Genomic DNA, 22,166 nt, shown 5'->3' on the forward strand with positions numbered 1-22,166 from the left:
AGTGTCTTATATAATAGTGCATTATCTTTTAACTTCATTTTCCGTGTACTTTTTGTGGTACCTGCATGTATTAGGAAGTTTTCAATAAGTGCCATGTGTTGACCTACATTGCTAAATTAGTCACCTAACTGCAGGTCATAGTATACAAGCATCTTTCATTTGGGCATTCTGCAAACACATGACACAGCAGCTAAGCATCCCAGTTACTCTTTCTTAGCATCTGTTGTGTTTTTAATCCCATCTTGAAAGTTCTAATTTTTAATTTTCTCATAGTATTTCATATAATTTATACACATGCAGGTCTTGCTATAATGTATTACTATATCGATCATATTGCTATCAGACTTCAGCATTCTGCCACTACCATGTTTACAATTGGTGATGCATAAAACCCCATTAATTATCCTCTCAGCATAATGTTTAGTCCCTGAAGAAGTTTCTAAAACATGATATGACAGCAATCATAGACTTCTGAGTCAGTGCCTGCTTCCACACAACTTGGACCAAGAGCTTAGTATTTGGTGCCACCTTATGGATGTGCAATTTAGGTTGCCATCTTGACTACAACTTTATTATGCCTAATTAAATCACTCCATACTCAATTGTGAAAGATTTCACAACCCTGTGGTATTTACTTTTGGAGGCTTTTCATAGTGAAAAGAGGGAGATGAAGCACTACTTACAGGTGTCTTCTTCTTCCATGGAAATACTGATCACATAACAGGCATACACAAACCCAATCAACTGCAAAGAAGAAAAAATACATCCTTTAAGAACTTCTGAAAATGGCCACATTAAAGAGCCTATATAATTGAATAGATAAAGAATTTATAGGAGTGATGTCTACGTGTTTCTCATAGAAAGAAATCTTGTTTTAAAATAATAGCTGTGATTTATAAGTGACTTTTTATTTCTATATTGCTTTAATACATTTCTAAAAAGTACACAGAAGGGTCCGGTGCTGTGGCTTAGTGGGTAAAGCTGCTGCCTGTAATGCCGGCATTCCATATGGGTGCTGGTTCAAGTCCCAGCTGCTCCACTTCTAATCCAGCTATCTGCTATGGCCTGGGAAAGCAGTAGAAGATGGCCCAAGTCCTTGGGACCCTGCACAGGAGCTTCATCTAAGTCTCCCACATGGATGGCAAGAGCCCAAACACTTGGGTCATCTTCCACTGCTTTAGACACAGCAGCATGGGGCGAGATGGGAAGTGGAGCAGCCAGGACTGAACCAGTACCCATATGGGATATCAGAGTCACAGGTATTGGCTTAACATGCCAGGCCCTCACTTAGATTTACTAGATGATGTATTTATTTATTGGAAAGACAGAATGACACACAGAATGAAGGAGAGGGAGTTGCGGGGAGGGAGGGAGATATTCCATTCACTGGTTCACTTTTCAAATGGCTGCAACAACCAGGGCTGGGCTTGGCCGAAGCCAGGAGCCAGGAACTCCATCCTGGACTCTCACATGGGTGGCAGGGCCCATACATTTTGGCCATGATTCATTGCTATTCCAGATGCATTAGCAGGGAGATGAATCACAAGCAGAGAAACAGGGACTTGAACTGGTTCTCCTATTTGGGTTGCCAGCATCACAGTGTCTTAATCCACTGTGCCACAACACTGGCCCCTTAGATTTTTATTTGAAACTCAAAGTTCTTACATTTCAAAATAGCTATTTTTAGTTTTGACTATAGAGCAATTTGTACGATTAGTTATTTTTACTAAAATTATTGTAATATTTAATAGCCACAAAAGGAATCAAAATATGATATTTATAAATTAAACAGCAATCATCTATTTAATTATTTAAAATGCTCTGAGAGTGTAAATTCTGTATAGATACTAAATTGTTTTGTTAATTGTATCATCAGAAAATACATTGATTTTCCAGTGATTCATATCAAAAACGAAACACAAGAGTGAGTACTTCTACTTTCGATAAGACTGACTGAAAGAATAAATGCAGGTGCATGCAGCCTTTCTAGTTTTCATATTGCTTTCTGCACTTATACTGACAAGATGATTTTATTCCAAGGAGTCAGAGACACTGCAGGTCCTGGAGGACAAAACTGTCACTGAGTTTAGTCTAGTCTAAACTCACACTACTTTCAAAGGTGTTAAAAACAGGTACTTCAGTAGCTGTTAGAGTCTGTCCTTTGCCTTTCCTTTGCTAAAGTCTGTTTCTTCCCCCTAATAATAATCCCATTATAATCCCATTATAAAATAGCAATTGAAAATGAAACTTTCCTGGTAGTACCCTGTGTCAAAGGCTGAGGCTCCTGCTGCAGAGAATAATGTAGCTGGTTTTCTGAATGTCTGAACTTGTCGTCTAGCTCAAGACTGTCTAGACACAGGCCAGGACATTGTCCTAAGAAGTTGGGGAATGAGGTATTATAAGAAAGACTTAGAGAGAGAGCTGTCAGAGTGATTGGGGGTTCTCTCATCCATGGGGCACCTCCTGTCATCTCAAGTCTGGACAGGGAGCACTTCAGAGAATCACCTGGGGAGCCTGGTGTATCTTCTACTTTGGGGAACATGGGACTTGGCACCTGACTCATACTTGGAAGACTGTGAAAGCAAAAGAAGGGCTTCTGACTGCACAGTGTGAAGGGACAGGGCGGAGTGGACCCAGCAGGGCAGGAATTTTTAGGTGTGCCCTTCTCCGAGGGAAAAGCCTCCAAAAGGAGCTTCTGGTACTACTCTGCAGTTGGCTTCCACTCAGGAGGACTTCCTGCTAGGGGCAGGGGAGTCTTTAAAAGGAACTTGGTACTTTGTTTATTCTTATTTTTTATTTTTTTAAAGATTGATTTATTTATTTGAAAGGCAGAGTTACAGACAGAAAGAGGGAGAGAGAGAGAGAGGGAGAGAGGGAGAGAGTAAGAGAGAGAGAGAATCTTCCATCTGCTGGTTCACTCCCCAGATGACCACAAAAGCAGGAGCTGGGACAACCCAAAGCCAAGAACCAGGAGCTTCTTCCTGGTCTCCCACACCGGTGTTGGGGCCCAAGGACTTGGGCCATCCTCTACTGCGTTCTCAGGCCATAGCAGAGAACTGGCTAGAAGAGGAGCAGCAAGGACTAGAACCGGTGCCCATATGCGGTGCCAGCACTGCAGGCAGCAGCTTTAACACTGGGACTTGATACTTTGAATCTAGAAAGTGAGTAGGGATGTCTAGTGGCCTGGTCAGGAGGCAGATCACCCGGAAAAACAGGTGAGATCCCAAAAGAGAAGGTGTGAGATTCTGAAGAAGCATAAGAAGGAGAGGATATGCTTGTGGGAAGTGTCGGTTCCAGAAGGTATCCTCTGGCAGATGACAGTGGATCAGTCACATTAAGACCTTCTTTACCGGGTCAGCATTGTGGCAAAAGAGGTTAAGCCACCACCTGCAGTGCTGGCCTCCCAAATGGGTTCTGGTTCAAGTCCTAGCTGCTCCACTTCCTCCCAGAACCCTGATAATGTGCCTGGAAACGCAGCAGAGGATAGCCCAAATGCTTGGGCCCCTGCACCCATGTGGAAGACTCAGAAGAAGCTCCTGCCTCCTGGTTTCAGCCTATTACAGCCCTGGCCTTTATGGCGGTTTGGGGAGTGACCAGTAGATAGAAGATATCTCTTTTTCTCTCTTTCACTGTCTGTCTCTAACCCTTCCTTTCAAATATATAAAATAAATACTGACAAAAAGACCTTATTTCTTACCTCATCTCCCATCATTCCTCTACTTCAGCCCCGGAATAACCCAAAAGAACAACAAATGAAAGAAGTGAGTGAGAAGAGGAGGAAAAAAGTGATGTGACTTTTTCTCACTGCAGATCTGCAAACTGAAGCCGGTCTCAAGCTGAGGAAGAGATTATTTTAAAGCAGATCAGGGTTGCGTTGACCTCGACTGGAGTATTTCATATCTGAGAGACCAAAAGAACTACAAATCATGATGGAAACATGATTCAAAGGGTGGGATTGAACAAGATCATAGCGTGTACTTGAATGAGCAGTGGAAGAATGAATGAAATCACCTTTTGATTGTATTCTACCAAATTTAGCTTCTAAGTAAACCAGTTATACACAGAACAATAAATGGCCTGCAATTCCACTACTCACTACGTTCCAATGCAATTCCTTCCAATCTCCTGTAACTTAGTGGCTTCATATCACAGATATACACTTATGACTCAAGTTATTATACTTCATAAGCTTAATTATTGATGAATACATAAATTTGCATCATTTAAACATACCATAATATATTTAAGCACTATTTTGTTGGAAGTCTTTTCAATTTATAAATAATATTATTATGAGTATTAATACTTTTCCTGTATTTTTGATTATCTGAAGTAGAATTATCACAATTAAAATACCATTCAACACATAGATTTATAAGCAGAAGTAATATTTTATATAGATATTTAAACTTTTTTTGTTTGAGAGGTAGAGGCCCAGCCAGATAGACAAACTGACAAAGTGCTTTCTTGTGCTGTTTCAGTCCCAAATGCCCATGATGGCCAAGGCTAAGTCAAGAGTCAGGAACTCAGTCCAGGTATCTCTCATGTGGCTGACAGGAACCTAATCGCTGAAGCCGTCACAATTGCCTCCAAGAATCTGTATTACTAGGAAGCCAGGAATTAAGCTCTGGTCCCAAGATGTGAGACATAGATGTCTTAACAGGAATCTTAAACACTAGGCCAAACACCTGCCCCATGTTGGATATTTTTATGACTTTTTACACATTGCATTGGTTTTAAAACTGTGCATTTCTTATTTTACTCTAGCACTGACAACTGTTCCTTCGCCAGACCCTTAGTAACATAGAATATTGTTGCTTAAAAACTATGCCAGTAAAATAAACAAAATGACATATCTTTATTCATTAATTTTGCAAACATTTTTCTTTATCTGAGGCATTTTTGTATCTTATTAGCCATTTACTTTTTTAAAAAAGATTTATTTATTTATTTGAAAGGCAGAGTTACAGAGAGGCAGAGGCAGACAGACTGAGAAGTCTTTCATCCGCTGGTTCACCCTCAGTTGACTGCAATGGATGGAGCTGGGCCTATCCGAAGCCAGGAGCCAGGAGCTTCTTCCAGGTCTCCCACACCGGTACAGGGGCCCAAGGACTTGGGCTATCTTCTAGTGCTTTCCCAGGTCATAGCAGAGGGCTGGATCAGAAGTGGAGCAGCCGCTACTCGAACCAGAGCTCATATGAGATGCCGGCACTACAGGCGGCAGCTTTACCTGCTATGTCACAGTGCCGGTTCACACTGCCATTTACTTTTTTTTAAAAAGACTTATTTATTTATTTGAAAGTCATCTTACAGAGAGAAAAGGAGAGACCAAGAGAGATCTTCCATCTGCTGGTTCAATCCTCAAATGGCTGCAATGGCCAGGGTTAGACCAAGCTGAAACCAGGAACTACAAGTTTCATCTGGGTCTCCCACATGGGTGGCAGGGACTCAAACACTTGGACCATCTTCCATTGCTTTTCTCAGGCCATTAGCAGGGAGCTGGACTGGAATTGGAGCAGCCGGATTCAAACCAGTGCACTTATGGGTTGCTGGCATCACTACATCACAATGCTGGTCCCTAAATTATCTTTAGAAGTTCTTTGTTGATTTATTAATTTTATGTTGTTTTCATTAATTTGTATGCAGTCTCATGGGTTAAAGCCTTTGCTATATTTGTTGTAAGTTCTTTATGTTATCACATGATACTAGTGGCTTTATGACATTGGGACATTTTCTTGCTAAACCATATATTGGAATGTATCTGCCAATGAACAAGTTTCTAGTTCTTGGTGAGCTCTTACTTAAAAGGATGTGTGTGTGTGCACTTGCATATATGTGTGCAATTCAAGAACTATCTTGAATTAGTTTTCTTTTGCTGAGGTAACAAATTTCCACAAATAGCTTAAAACATCAGAAATTTATTATCCAACAGACCTAGATGTCCTAAGTCAGACCTCATTGAGGGTAAAACCAAAGCATTGGCCAGCGCCGCGGCTCAATAGGCTAATCCTCTGCCTGCGGCGCCAGCACCCCGGGTTCTAGTCCCGGTCGGGGTGCCAGTTCTGTCCCGGTTGCCCCTCTTCCAGTCCAGCTCTCTGCTGTGGCTTGGGAGTGCAGTGGAGGATGGCCCAAGTGCTTGGGCCCTGCACCCACATGGGAGACCAGGAGAAGCACCTGGCTCCTGGCTTCGGATCAGTGAGATGCGCCGGCCACAGCGTACCAGCTGCAGCGGCCATTGGGGGGTGAACCAATGGAAAAAGGAAAACCTTTCTCTCTCTCTCTCTCTCACTGTCCACTCTGCCTGTCAAAAAAATTAAAAATAAATAAATAATAAAAACAAAGCGTCAGTGGGGTTAACTCCTGAAGATCTGGCAAAATCTGGTTCTTTTAGTTTCAGTGAGATAACTGATTCCTTGGCTTGTGGCTCCATTCCTCCATGGACAAGGTCAGCAACATAGGGCCAAACCCTTCCCTGGCTGCCATCGCTCTGCTCCACCTGCTACACCACAGTGCCACCCCCCACCCCCCCGGGCTTAATGTATAACAACTTGCTGCCAGGATCAGTACTGTGACACAGCAGATAAAGCCACCACCTGCGAGACTGGCATCTCATATGGGCACTGGTTCGAGTTCCCATTGCAACCATTTCAGGAGCGAAGTAGTGGATGGAAGTCCCCCCCACCCCCGCTTCCCTCTCTCTCTCTCTCTCTCTCTCTCTCTCTCTCTCTCTGTCTTTTGAAATATATAGTTCAGTGAGTTCAAGTGACATGAACTCTACTGATAGACATATTGATAGATTATATTTTGAACCCTAAAGAGCTGGTTTGACCAATTTGTTGCCCTATAGATTAGGAGTTTCTTCCTATCTAGTGTCAGTAAAATAAATGATACTCTGAGTTTCTTCCAGTCATACTGCAAGAAAGGAGAAGTAGAATGGATGAATCATGGTACAATTAAAAAGTTTATGAACAGGTTCTCTTTTGGATACAGACAAAAATTTAGATGCTGTATTGCTAGTTTTATCTGGGAAATTGCTTATTGGATATTAAACCCATGAATTACTTGATAGCTTTTGCATTCCAAAGATTTTTCCTCCATAGTAAACTCAAGTAAGTTAAATAACATGAATAAATATTATTTTTATCTATGTAGGTAAGAGGAATAGCACAGACACATAAAATGGTTTTTTTTTTTTTTTGAGTGTTATAGGGTTTATCAAAGTATAAGCCTGTGGCCTCCGTGATACCTCAATGCTACAATAAATATTATTTTCCTACTCTTCTAATTGACTTTCTCTTTTTTTTTAAAGATGTATTTATTTATTTGAAAGACAGAATTACAGAGAAAGAGAGAGAGATCTTTCATCTGCTGGTTCACTCCCCAGTTAGCTGCAACAGCTGAAGCTGCGCTGATCTGAAGCCAGGAGCCAGGAGCCTCTTCTGGGTTTCCCCTATGGGTGCGGGGGCCCAAGGACTTGGGCCATCTTCCACTGCTTTCTCAGGCCATAGCAGAGAGCTGGATCAGAAGTGGAGCAGCCAGAACTCGAATTGGTGCCCATATGGGATGCTGGCACTGCAGGTGGCGGCTTTACCAGCTATGCCACAGCGCCAGCGTCTGACTATTCTCTTTTAAAAAATATAATACTTTTGCTTACATCTGTTGATTTAAAGCAAAGTGAATTATCATACTGTCTTTATTTGTGTCTTTTGAGATTAGAATTAGGTATACATAATATATTATCATATAGTTAGTCTTTTTGACTGTATATATATGTATATGCTTTCTAATATTGGCTCATTGAATTTGGCATGGCTGGCTCCATCAGTATTTACTGGTTGGTCTATTGGCATTTACTGGAAGAAAGGCCAGACAATTGATGAGAAGTCCTCTTGAGAGGAAACTCAGTCATGCTGTTTTCACGTATCAATATGTAGAGTTAATCTGATAGAGTTGCATCTGGCAATCCAAAAGGAAATCACTTTCCCTTGAAAAGAATCCCATCTTGATAGAGAAATCTTAAATTTAAACTAAGTATACCACCAAATTTTAGTTTGCTTTCTGGCTGTTGTAAGAGTGTTAACTGGATAGCTGAACTTCACTTTGTGACATATTTATATATTTAAGGAATTACTTTCTAGAGGAATATTTTAATATAAAACAAAATTTTATTACTTTCACAAAACTTTTAAATGATTTGAATGTAAACTTTCATTCAGGCTAAACAGAAAGTTTGGTCAAATGTTCAATTTTAAAGAAAATCAAGCCTCGTAGTCCTGACTTTATCATTCATATGAGTCCACTTGAGATTCAATGAAAGGTTTGGGAGTAGGCTGAGACATCGAGCAAGTTAGAAATGATGCAGAAGAAGATGATCATAGATGAACTTATACGAAGGCAAAAGAAAACAAGCTCTTTGGATGACTTTTCCAGAAATATACGTTTCCTTAAGTTCCATGTAACTCGTATTTCTCCTCTATAATTTTAATATAATAGATATTGCTAAAAATGTTGGATTAACTGTGATTTTGAAGATTAATTGTCTATGTGCTGAAGAGAACTGGTCCATTTATTTATTTTTCCTTTTCCAAATAAGTTTTTTGATCCACAGTCAGTAAGGTCAGCTTCTTAATCATGGTAACAGCACACTATCCCTCCATTTCCAGTGAAAACTTTCTGGCTAATGAAATGTGGGAATGTACAGTTTTAAAAGAACAGAGCAATATATATCAACAGAAAAACTGTCAGATCCAATTGTTCCCTAAAGGATATTAATACTGCCTTGATAGATGGCATGAAAGGAATTTTGACCAGGTAATTGAAACAAGATGAACATGTCATATTAGAAAAATTAGATCATTCTTCAGCCCCTCAAACAACATGTGCCAGCCATAATCTTAGCCTTATTACAAATGAGTTAATTAAGATATTTCCTTTTAATTTTGCTTTATTGATGGGTATACTAATAAAATATTTATTCTAAAAATTACATTAGCTATTATGATTAACCAAACTGCTATTTAATTAATAACATTATTCTCATGAGACTCTGTCTAGACATCATGTTAATCACTAATTTGTAGATGGCTGATGTTGTATAATTCTTGGCTTCCCAGAACATGAATTGAAATAGTCCCTGTGGCTTTCTGCTTGTCTACAAGAAATGGAATAAAATGCATTCTTGTCAATAGCAAACACACACAAAGTAAATAACATTGGGATAATAATTGTGATTATTTCTGCTTTTAATAAAGTTTTGAGAAAGTTATTTATTTTAAAGACAACTTTTTTTCCCTTCCATTAAAGCTATCCATTTCTAGAATTATATTATTTAAAATGATTTTTCTTTGTGTTATAAACTCTGATGGCATAAATTCTAACTTCTTCAATGTATTTATTTATCTCAAAGGCAGAGTTACAGAGAGACAGAGATACACAGAGAGATCTCATCCTCTGATCCACTCCCCAAATGCTCACAACTGCTGGAGCTGGGTCAGGCCAAAGCCAGGAGCCTGGAACTCTATCTGGGTCTCTTACGTGGGTTACAGGCCCCCAGATACTTGGAGCATCATCTGATACCTTCCCAAGTGCACATTCCAGAAGCCTGATTAAAAGTGGAACAGGAGGGAATCTACCAGCACTCCAATATGGGATGCAGGCATTCCAAGCAGAAGCTTAACCCACCGCACCGTAACGCCCACCTCTTCATTACATTTAATGAATTAAAATTACATAAGATTGATTCTACCACCATTTTGTGTGCAAAGGATTGATTACTTTTACAGATGGATTTGCAGATGGTATTGATTTGTTTTAAACCCTGTGTAAGGATCGACAGAGGTGAGTTTTCACTCATGCAGGTGCTAGGATCATCACCACTGGCTGTGTGTCTGCTAGGTGTGGATGTTAATAAGAATGAATCAAAGAATAAGTCATACCTGCAATCATGATTATGTCAAGGAACCAATTTTTGTGTGTTCAAGTGATTGATGAGAAAAGCACATCTAAGGAATTCAGAATAGAAAGGCACCAGGTGATGGGGTCGGCGCTATGGCGTAGCGGGTAAAGCCAATGCTTTCAGTGCTGGCATCATATATGGGCACTACTTTGAGTCTCAACTACTCCAGCTCTCTGCTATGGCCTGCAAAAGCAGCAGAAGATGGCCCAAGTCCTTGAGCCCCTGCACTCATGTGGGAGAACTGGAAGAAGCTCCTGGCTCCTGGCTTTGGATCAGTGCAGCTCCTGCCTTTGCGGCCATCTGGGGAGTGAACCAGCGGATGGAAGACCTCTCTCTGTCTTTCAGCCTCTCCTTCTCTCCCTGTGCAACTCTGACTTTCAAATAAATAAATAAATCTTTAAAAAAAGAAAGGCACAAGGTGAGAAAACTGGTTTGGTAGAAGCAAAAAGAATCTTTGAAGAAAAGTAACTTCCAAATCACGTTCTTAAAATTTCCATTATTCACAGAGACATTTAAACTCTAAAACTTGAGAAAATCCTTAAGAAAAGAGCAGTTTAACTCATGGGTTCTAAAATGCTCTTTGTTAGTTTATATTTTCTCTAAAAACCTCCTGACCAAGACTGCCCACGGGAGAAAGGCAGAAACTGACACACTTTCCTCTGTGTAACGTTTTGTCCCATTAAAGTCATTAAGTTGAACATCTGTGTGCAGAAAGCTTCTGTATGCAATTTGTTTGGGTTGAGGTGTTAAGTTACTTATGAGGGAAAGCATGGCTATGTCCGTCAAAGCTGCACAGGGTTGGGATTTCACCCTCTTTATAACTTAACAAATGAGCCTGTTACTGTTTTTTTGGATGCTGGGTCCGAGACAAAGGACTTCATTACTCACCGTGTAGAGTATCCCTTGGCAGGTTGTGCTGTGCCCCTGGGGTCATGATTGATGCCTGCACATTCAATAGGTTGTATTATAGGAGGGGACTACTGAGCTAATTTTATAGCAAAGGGAAGCAAGCCTAACGTTTTTTTTTGTGGGATGACGAAGAAGTTCCTTTATTCCTAAAGATTGTTTGGAGAAAATCCAATCCTCAGAAATTGCTCAGGTAAAGAGGAATTATAAATTTAGAGTTTATCACTATTCCTATATATAGTATTTAAAGGCATATAATTGAAAAGACCACTAAGAAAGTGAGTGAAGTCTGAGAAATGGTCTAAAGATGAATGTGGAGCATTACTATACATAAGGATTGGAGATGCGCCAAGAAACCAGCCAAACAGCATGAAAAGGATTGAGTAAAGAAGAATGAGTGACAGAAAGGGAGAGCAACTGGTGTGTTGAAGGTCTCTGATAAGAAGAGGACAGTGAGGTCTGAGTATTGACCACTGGGTCATATGGTGGACAGGGGTGACCTCAGTGGGAGTGGTTTTGATGGAGAGGAGGGCATTATATGCTCAGACTGGATGTCAACAATTTTTTTTCAAAAAGTTTTCCAAAAAGGAGAATAGAGATAGGGATAGTAGCATAGTAGCTGGAGAAAACTGTGAAGTCAATGAGATTCTCTTAATTATTTATTTAAAGATAAGAGTTATAGCATATTAGCATATTGACCGTAAAAAATGTTTTCTTTAATTCTGATACACAATTTGAGGTGCCCAAGAACAAAGATTAGTTTACCTGCTCAAGCACATATGTACTTCTAATCCACTTTCAAGCATTCTATAATTCCTTTTTTTAAAAAAAGAAATCTATTATTTATTTATTTTACAAGTAGAATTACAGACAGAGGGAGAGGCAGAGAGAAAGGTCTTCCATCTGCTGGTTCACTTCCCAAATAGCTGCAATGGCTGGAACTGAGCTGATCAGAAGCCAGGAGCCAGGAGCTTCTTTTGGGTCTCCCAACACAGATGCAGGTGCCCAAGCACTTGGACCATCTTTCCCAGACCATAGCAAAGAGCTGGATGGGAAGAGGAGTAGCTGGGATGCCAACTAGAGCCCATATGAGCTGCCAGCACCGCAGGTGGAGGCTTAGCCTACTACACCACAGTGCCACTCCCCCTGAGCTTCTATAGTTCTTCCTTAACTTTGCTTCAAGTCTTATCCTCCACTGTTCTCTGTCATGAGCCTGTGTTCCAGCTCCTGAAGCATACCACATTCTGTGCTTGCCCATGACCTCCTCACCCTGTTCTCAGATCTCTGCTTGTACAAACCCTCTCATCCTGTAAGCCCAGTTGTAAATGTCACTTTCTTTCATTTTTCTAGTTGATCCACCTGTGGTCTGAACTGTCTCTGCACTTTGTTCTTACATCTTTAATGGAAGTGCCTACACACTGCTCTGTATGACAGCTAGGTAGGCATTTATTATCATTTCAACTGGTCTTGGAAGGCAGGACACTCTTCTGATGGTCCTGCCAGGAATCCCTCAGGGATAGCATATGTTTCCCCCTCTACTTTCACCCAGTTTCAAACCTCTCAGTTAAGGAATGTTTCACACAATTATACCTTCACATATTTATGTGTCTGTCTCAAATATTAGACTCTTTCAAGGTGAAAGCTTTTTCTCAATTCAACTTTGCACTTCTGGCACTTAGCACTCTGCCTATAAGAAGGTACGTGTGAGATATTTTTGAAAGAATAAATGATGACAAGCATTGTGTTTCAGATTGTGGTAGGAGATGGAATCTAGTTTGTCTGGAATAAAGTGGAAAAATAAGATAAATCCAGCATGTTAGCAATCCTGAAGTTCCCATGTGGGTCACCATGTTGCTCAACTGATGTAGAAGCCAATTATGCTTCTATGCATTGTATTTATTGCCTTGATCCTCAATTAGTTCCACAGATTTTTGCTGATTTCCTTTGATACTCTCTGGGTCATGCAATAAACATAAGAACAAGCCAATGATTGTACCATCTTAGACAGATGGATGAAGCATAAACATGTCAAAATATAAGGGACATAAGGCTCTTTTCTCTTATGAGTTAATGCTTGCTTGATTTTTCATGAAACCAAACATTTGAAGTATAATAAAAAATAGTTATAGATATTCCAGAATACATGCTGCTTCCTTCATTGGGGAGACAAAAAATAATACAACAGGGCAAGAATTTTCTAGCCACTTTGTTGAGCTGATACAGAGGTTTCCATCAGCAGCATCGTGCTCCAACTCTGAATTTCACATTTGATCTTGTCATATATCAGGATGACATTAGTAGAATGTTGCCAGATGGCTACTATTCTGACTGTCTTTAAGGGGAAGATGGTCAGCTTTGTCCAGTTGCTCATCCTCAGTTTTGGGTTGGGCAGCAAGCTTATTTTTTCCTTTCTAGGGGATTTATCCAAAAAGTCTGAGGCCAAAGAATAGGCAGCAGGTGGACAGTTGCAACTCACATGCTCTGTGGACACATTTCTTCCCCTATGGCTCTCAGGAGGGCCTTTTTGTGTAACTGTTCCCATACCCATCTGTTTTCTCTTGCACGCCCAACAGAACAGAAGTTTTAGACTTGAGATCCTTTGAGGGAAGAAGTCCTTGGAGGGACTGGCTTCTTATTTGTTTGGACCACTCTTGGGGGAGTGTGAATCCTAGTAATACCTAACCTGTTTGTTTTTAATCAAGCTGCCCTCCAGGATCCAGAATTAGACTTATCTCTGTTTATGGAATGTCCTAAGCCAAGTGAAGCCTGAAATTATATGAAGACATTTGGTTCACCCTCCTAAAAGTCCCACTGGCACCCTGGACTCCAAATGAACCAATGAATATGGAAATAAGTTGTTTCCTCCAGGATGACCATAAAAATGCACAACAGCAATGGCATCACATTTATTCAGTCTCTAGGGATTTATTGCCCTTACGTGTATGGGAAGCTCTTATGTAGGCAGCTTCACAATGGAAAACAAATGATTTGCTAGCCTCTACCAAGGAAGATAAGACTTTTACTGATATGCTTTTGTGATGCAGACACCCTGTTCAAACCAGCTCAGCAATAGCACAGGATACAAATGCTTCTCTGACTCAAGTAGAGCACTGTTCTCAGATGATGCATTTGTGGTGGCAAGTCATTGAGGAATGAGAGCACTGTCAACATTTTTAAAGGATCTATTTAAGTGGATCATTTCACCCAGGACTTTCATAAGTTATCATTCAATGTTTCTTGAATGATATTATGTGAATAATTTGATAAGTTCATTATGCTTGAGTAGTATGAGATCTTTTGGAAAAAAAAGTTTATATTAAGGAAGATTTCATCTAATCTTTAACTAATTTACAATCCTAACTGTAAACTAAAATAGAATTTGTAAATGTGTGTGAGGATTATAAACATATTTTGGGGATAGAGTGTTATTTCTGTGATGGTGTTACAATGTGATAGGTGAGGTCCTTGGTTGGGTATGTGTACCTTTGTGGATATAGGAACTCATAAATTTTCCAGGCCATATTGAGATCTGCTTCTTCTATGCCTGTCAGGAGTAGGGAACTTCTTTTTTTTTTTTAACTTTTATTTAATGAATATAAATTTCCAAAGTACAGTTTATGGATTACAATGGCTCCCCCCCCCCCCATGACTTCCCTCCCACCTGCAACCCTCCCCTCCCCCACCCTTCCTCTCCCCAGGATTAGGGAACTTCTGTCAAGGGCCATTTGCATATTAAAACATTATTCACTTGCCAGCACCTGGTGCAGTAGGTTAATCCTCTGCCTGCAGCCCCGGCTTCCCATATGGATGCCAGTTTTAGTCCTGGCTGCTCCTCTTCCAATCCAGCTCTCTTCTATGGCCTGGGAAAGCAGTAGAAGATGGCCCAAGTGCTTGGGCCCCTGCACCCACATGGGAGACCGGGAAGAAGCATCTGGCTCCTGTCTTTGTATCGGCTCAGCTCCGGCCATTGCGGCCACTGGGGAGTGAACCAATGGCAGGAAGACCTTTTTTCTCCATCTCTCTCTCTCACTGTCTGTAACTCTACCTCTCAAATAAATAAATAAATAAATAAAATCTTAAAAAAAAATCATATTGGCCATACAAAATTATCAACTTAAAAATTAGCCTGCTATAAAGTTATTGAATGCTGAGTCCCATCTGCTGTTGCTTTGTCAGGGCCAGATCAAACAATTTTGAAGGGCTGGCATTGTGACACAGGGTTAAGCCATCATTTGCGAAGATGGTACCCCATATCCAGGATTCCAACTAATGCACCTGGGAAGGTAGCAGATGATGGACAAGTGTTTGGGCCCCTGCTTCCCACATGGAAGACCTGGATGAAGTTCCTGTCTCCTGGTTTCTGACTGGCTCATAACTGGCTGTTGAAGGCATTTGAGAAGTGAACCAGCAGATGGAAGATATCTCTCCTCTCTCTCTCTCTTTCTATCTTTTATGCTCTGCCTTTTAAATAAATAAATAAGAAAATCTTTTTAATAAACATTTTGAAATCAATAGAAATGAGGAATTTTTCACTTAATGATATACATTTTTTATTCACCAAAATAACAGTTACAAGATGGCTTCAGAATTATTCAAAAGGCACATGGAATAGTTCCCGTCAAATGCTAGTACCTGTCTTTTATCAGCAAACTGATTGTTACTAGAGTTTAATTGATTGTTAAATGCTTTGTTAAAATTTAGGTGCACAATGTATTTGGATCCCAGCATAGTTTAGTAATCCATGTCCAAAAACGTAGTGAGGTTAGCTTACAATGATTTCCTCTTAGAGTGTCTGAAGTCTTTATTACTTAGAGTTTTTAAATATTGCATTTAATAATCTGTTCCATTTTGAGGTGGAAGCAGGGATGGATTTGAGTTATCTGCCCTGTAATTTTTGGAATTCATCTTTTGAAAATGTGAGATACTTGCCCAGGTCCAAAAAGTAACATTTAAAGAACCACCATGGGAGCAATCTTGGTTCTTAAGCACTGATTAACCCGGTTGCATGATTTTTGGATGTTGGGAATGAGACTTGGGTTCCACAAAAATTTATGATGTCAGTAGTTCAAACACCAGGTACTACCAGTGTCAGTCATGAGACCCAGCTCTGGGTTCTCATGGGAGCAGCTGTGACTTGTCCCAGAGCTGGTCCTTTCAGGGAAGACATCTCAGGTTACATTGCCAACTCTCATCAAAATGAAGCCTGTTCACCCTTCACCATTAGAGAAAGGAACTGCAGATGAGATTCTGAAGGTTTGAATGTTTTCAAAATGTTTGGAAGTAGATTTGGACTAAAACCAGTTTGAAAGTATTTTTTAAGGATTAAAATTTCATTTTACTTTAGTAACGAATGAAATACCTAAATTTCTTATGTTTTTATTTATAAAAGGTTTTCAGACATATTGTATCCCAAAAAATTTCTACAATTAAAAATAGATTATATGTTGCATAGTTTTAACTGAAAATAAATTACACCTTGGCTTCTATTTCTGGTGCATATAAATGAGAATTGTTGTCAATGGGTTTAACTACTGGGTTCTGGTTTCAAATCTGCTTTATCACTGATCCAACTGAAATGATTCATCCATGTAGCCCAAGCCAGGAGGAAGGCATCAAGGTTGGTTCAGTGGTAATCAGAGCTTGGAAGCTCTGTGGGAAGACATTTTGGTGCCATGTAAACTCAATGGGAGAGAAAGGTGTTCAATGAGCTTTATAGATTTGTTATGTTAAGACTGCATTCATGATCCCCCAGGGCCATCACCCTCAGAAACATTGACACAAAACGACATACCCTCTACTGATTCTGCTAATTCTGTAGCTGATGGAAACCGAGCTGAGAAAGTGATCTTGCTCAGTATAGAGAAATCTAAACAATAGCTGACTGCGCTATTCTGCAAGACCGATTATAACTCAGCTTATTATTAGGTGTGTTTACATTTTATTAGACAGGATTATGTGCCCATTGGAAATGACATTTTGAGTCTTTACTTGGGGCTAAGTATTACCTAGGTATTTCCTTTGTACTTATGCTAAGTCATGGAAATTTAACTTTCATAGCACATGTGTAAGGTATAGATGAGAAAACCAAGGAACAGAATAGCTAGTTAGTGGTGGAGTCAGAAATCAGACACCAATGTTTCCTCTCCAGAGGCCCCTGCCTTCAACACAGTTTACATGGTCTCCACATTCATGAGACAAGGTTCCAGAAGACAAAGTTCATTATGTTAGGGGTTCTTCATCGGCTGAGGCGTCAGGAGGTTCACACAGGCTGCCCTCCCTGCAGCCCCAGGTGCTCACTCATTCTTGTCCATTGGCAATCATGCCGAGTCCAAGCCCACACTGCTGCTGCCTCTGCTCTCTTGACCCTTGCTCTTAGGTCACTATGTGGAGGAGAACTACAATGCTCAGGCCTGTGGCTCAGTTCTCAAACCTGCAAGTTACCTCAGCTTTTTTTCTGGTATGTGTCAAATTCTGTCTTCATCTCAAGCTGGTCCTCTTCAGGGATTTTTCCAGATATGGGTTCATATTCCTAATCCCAAAATCTCAAATTTAAAATTCTCCAAAATCCAAAACTTTTTCAAAATGATGACACAAGTTGAAAATTCTACACTTTGCTTCGTGTGATAGGTTGCAGTCAAAAGGAAGGCTCACTAAAAATGTATAAAATCACCTGCAGGCTATGTGTATAAGGTGTATATGAGACATAAATGAATTTAGTTTTTAGACATTTCAATATTCCAAAAACATTTTAAAACCCTAAAAAAAAAAAAACCCAACTCTAAAAGAATTCTGATCTCAAGCATTAAGGATAAGGGATACTCAATCTGTAGTGATCAATTCTGACTGCCTCTAGTTTCCTTTTCTTGGAAAACCAGTTTATCTGATTAATTCACAGTTTCCATCTCTTCAAATAAAGAGAAAACACAAATATATTATTTCAATAAGCTTTTCCTACAACAAAAGTCATTGATTGGAAGTCCCAAATGCAATTCAAAATGCCCCTCTTCTTTCCTACTACTTGGTTGAATGTAGGAGCCAAACCAGTTCACAGACACACTTGATTCTACTTTGTTTACACACTAATTAATTCATTCTGTCTTAATGTGTCTGGGACAAATCCCCCCTCTTGAAAGATAACTCCTCTCTAATGTAATTTCTCCCTTTGATTCTCTTAAGGTCTTGATTTTGTTCTTTTGAGTTCACATGAACAATTTCCTGCTTCCTCCAAAAATGTTTAGTCCTCTCTTATCTTACCCAAATGTCACGATTCTGTTCCATCTTAGAGCTTCTTCCTTCTACCAACCAATGCCTGAAATAAATGTTATCAGCTGCCTCCTTTACTGTACTTCTCATTCCTTCCTTAATTCATTGCAATTTGGCTTCTGGCCCTACTTTTCTGCTGCGATTGCTCTCTTAAAGGTTAACAGCCTACATTTTGTCAAACCTGATGGCATTTTTAGCCATCTAAATTCACACAGTATTGACACTGTGCCCCAGCTAGGCTGCAGCTATTAGACTCTTCCAAGCTTCTGTGCCTCTATCCCAGCTAGTGCCAGCCTGCATTTCAGCCAGCCTCCAGCATTTAGAAGCCCTGATATTAATGGACTTAAACAGAGAACAGTCAGGGACAATCCAGGCTTGGCACAAACTTAGGGCAGGAAAATCTTCCCGAGATCTAGGGAGGTGTGGCTGACTCCACAACATCCTTGACCCTGACTATAGGCGACTGCTAAACACTGTGGAATGAATGTTTGAATCTCTCCAGAAACACGTGTTGAAACTGTAATCCCCAAAGCAGTGATATTAAGAGTAGAGGCCTTTGGGAAGCCCCAAAGAGATGATAGTGGTACTCTCATTGTGGGATTGGTGGTCTTGTAGGAAGAGATAGGGGAGAGCTTGCATTTTCTTTCCTGTGTCATGTGAGGCCATAGTGAGATGATAGCCGTCTGTGAATCAGGTCCTCAGTGAATCCTGATGGAACCCAAATCTTGGACTTCTAGCCTCCAGAGCTGTGAGAAATGCATTACTGTTAGATCAGCTAGTCCATGGTATTCTGCTACTGCAGCACAAACTGACTTACACATCTCTATCACCCCAGCCTATGAAAGCAGAAAAGCCAGGATCCAGGTTTCAGGGTGGTGATCAATTCTCAGAGCTGTTAGTTTTATGGATTAAAACTCAGTGAGGCTCATTTGAGAAAAGTTGAGAAAACCAGAAACAAGGACATTTCCACAAGAAAGGCAGAGTGGAGACCAGGGGGAGAGGCAGCTGCAGATGAAAGATTCTCATTTGGGAGACAGGTTAGGAATAGGCAGAAGGAGCCCAGTCCAACAAAGTGGGACAAAAGAACAAGAATTTCTGACTGTGGACACAGTGAAATCAGCAAGTCTACAGCTTGATGTCCAGGCTGGCCCTGCTGTACTCCTGGGTTCTCCCAAACACCCAGGTCCATATATGAAATTGCTTCCACTCTAAATCTAACAGGGAGAACATTCCTAATGCAACACCAAGTCTGACTGTCACTAATCTGGGATGTTAGAAGGGCTGAGGGTGCGCACCCATTCTCCGACTGAGACATGCACTCACACTACCTGGGATCTTGTTCTGATTCTGTTGATTTGAGGTAGGGTCTGAGATTCTGCATGCCTAGCTAGTTCCTTGGGGATGCTTACGTGTTGGTTTGCAGGCTGCTCTCTGTGTAGCAGGGAGTCCAGGAGGCAAGCCTTATTATGACCAGAGAGTGGGGCAAAGCCCCATGTTCACTCCCTTGGTTTTGATTCTGGTAAATCTGATGAATGTAGAGCATAGGGTCAAAGATGATGTGCTTGGGTAAAGAATGCCACCACTTGTTAAAAAATGTGGGAAAGGGAGAACAGACACACACATTTCAGGATGCTGTTTGTCTATTCAATAGCCAATCTTCCTTTATTCTTTAGCAACAGAACATCTACATTTCAGAGTTGTAAAGTATCCAGCTTAAAATCTACTGTGCCAAGTAGGGATAAATAACTATATTTCTATTGGATTTTCAAGAAGGCTCTTTAAAAGGAGTTGATTAGCTGATTGTTGTGGGAGTCATATTCTGTTTTATTTTTTTTCCTTCTTGCCTGGAATGTTGTTATGATAGATTGCACTCTAGCAGTCACATTGTGCTCATGAAGTAACTCTGTTGATCAGCTGTGTGCTCCAAGAATGATAAAAAAGAGAGACCCAAAGAGTGAGTTTCTGAAAAGGGCAGACCTGGCGTGCCTGCTTCCAGACTCTGCTTATATGAGAGAAAAACAATTTAGAATTTAAAATAACTTTTATTTGGGCTTTTAAAAATATGTAATCAGATTCAATGACTAACTGATATGATATGTACATAAAATTTCTGGAATTTTGTCCAATAAACTGATATCCACTGTTGCCTCTGGGTAGAGGAACTGATGCATCGAGGTTTAAAGGCTGGGAAGATGTTTGCATTCTATAGCATGTCTCCTTTGGACTTTTTATTCCAACATCAACAAACAAGCAAACACAAATATTAATACACAAGAAAACAATAACAATAAAACATAAACAAAAGAAACACACAAGTTAAACAGAAATATAGTTATATGAAGACTGAGTTCTTGAGTGTTTGAGAACACATATTTTGAATTTCCAATCTCTGCTTTCATAGCCTTTGCATGACATTTTCTTTTCATTAAAGATGAAAGTGGACCCAGCTGCATTATATGCACTTAATCAGATTTTTATACATGAATGAAAATTAGCATGCATAATTGACATTCAGCTCAGTTCTGGTTTTCTATCTTGCCTACAGGAAAATTTTACATCAGGATCATCATCCAGATAATCAAAACACCAGCATTTTCATCTGATTTCAAGTCAGATTTCTAAGATTTGGAATTTATATTTATGATTGATAACAAGTAAATAAATGGCTGAAGATAAAATAGGCTTTGATTTTTAAAGCTTTAAGAGAGGGGAGCAGCAAGATGGAGGAATAGGAAGGGAGCACACTGATAGTCCAGGAAGAGACAGTTTAATAAAAGTGGAGATACTGCAGGGTCAAGGAAGAGTAGAGGAAGAAACAGCAGAGGAAACTCTTCCGGAACTAGTGATTCACAGTGGACCTGCGTGGAGAGCATCGAAGCCCAAGTTTGGGACACCAGCGGCAGACTCAACACACCAGCGCTGGAACACAAGGTGAGCCGAATCTCAATAGCCTGAGACACCGGCAGGGAAGCAGAAAGAGGAGACTAGAGGGAACAAGGCTTGAAACCACGTGGGGAAAAGTTCACCAGGCTAACTAGAAGAGAGAGGATAGGGACAAGAGTTTCTCTCTCTCCGCTCACCTCTCAAAGGTGAGCAAGACAAAGAGCAGGTGCTATTTTGGACATATGTCATAAGCAGGGCAACCTCAGGTCTGCACCAGCCCTGAGCCTAGCAGAAAAACCTGACTCTGGGGGGAGGGGTGAAATAACAGGAAATTAGGATCTAACTTGGCAACCCAGTGGGAGACTGCAGGAGAATTTGAGCCCACACTGAAGGCAGCACAGATTCCCTGTGTGGTCCTTGGGAAAGAGCTTCCGATCTCTGGCTCCTGTGGGTATATCATTCGCCTGCTAACTATCTCCAATTCCGTTCAGCTGTGTAGAATTACGTCCCTTGTGAATAAAAAAAAAAAAAGAGAGAGAGAGAGAGACAGATTTACCACGCCTAACCTGGGAGTGTCACCTTTGACACACCCTCAACCCAGAGGAACCAAACAGAGCTCTCAGGCCACACTCATCTCAAACCTCTAAGGCTCCATCAAAAGCAGACAGTCCACTTAATCTAGAGCTATAGTATAACAAGAAAAAACACCACAGTGAAGAAACCAAATATCTCCAACATGCCAAACAACAAATGCAAAAACCAAGGTAACAAGAACAAGGAAGACACTATGACACCCCCAAATGAAAAAGACACCCCAATTCAATATTATGAAGATGATGAGATAGAAAAAATGCAAGAAGAGGATCTCAAAAAATTGATGAGAACATTAAGAAGTTCTCAAAAACAAATTCTTGAACTACAGAAATCCTTAATGGACAAGATAGAAAATCTCTCACACGAAAATGAAATATTAAGGAGGAGTCAAAATGAAATGAAACAACTAGTAGAACATGAAACTGTGATAGTGACAAGAAACCATAATGAAATGAAGAACTCAATAGAACAAATGACAAACACATTAGAGAGACGTAAAAACAGAATGGGTGAAGCAGAAGAGAGAATATCGGACTTAGAAGACAGAGCACAGGAAAGTATACAG

General features: G+C 40.3%; 1 protein-coding gene across 1 annotated transcript in view; it reads right to left on the minus strand.

Moving 5' to 3' along the window:
* The window catches only part of NKAIN3 (sodium/potassium transporting ATPase interacting 3), a gene marked incomplete at its 3' end in the record, with an annotated part of 391,041 nt that overhangs the window by 56,589 nt on the left and 312,286 nt on the right, over window positions 1-22,166 (minus strand). Inside the window, exon 4 of the mRNA XM_062189882.1 lies at window positions 684-744. Within this exon, the coding sequence (XP_062045866.1) occupies window positions 684-744 (61 nt within the window). The remainder of the gene's footprint in view (window positions 1-683; window positions 745-22,166) is intronic.

The sequence above is a fragment of the Lepus europaeus genome, chromosome 4 (assembly GCF_033115175.1).
Source record: "Lepus europaeus isolate LE1 chromosome 4, mLepTim1.pri, whole genome shotgun sequence".
Lineage (NCBI taxonomy): Eukaryota > Metazoa > Chordata > Mammalia > Lagomorpha > Leporidae > Lepus > Lepus europaeus.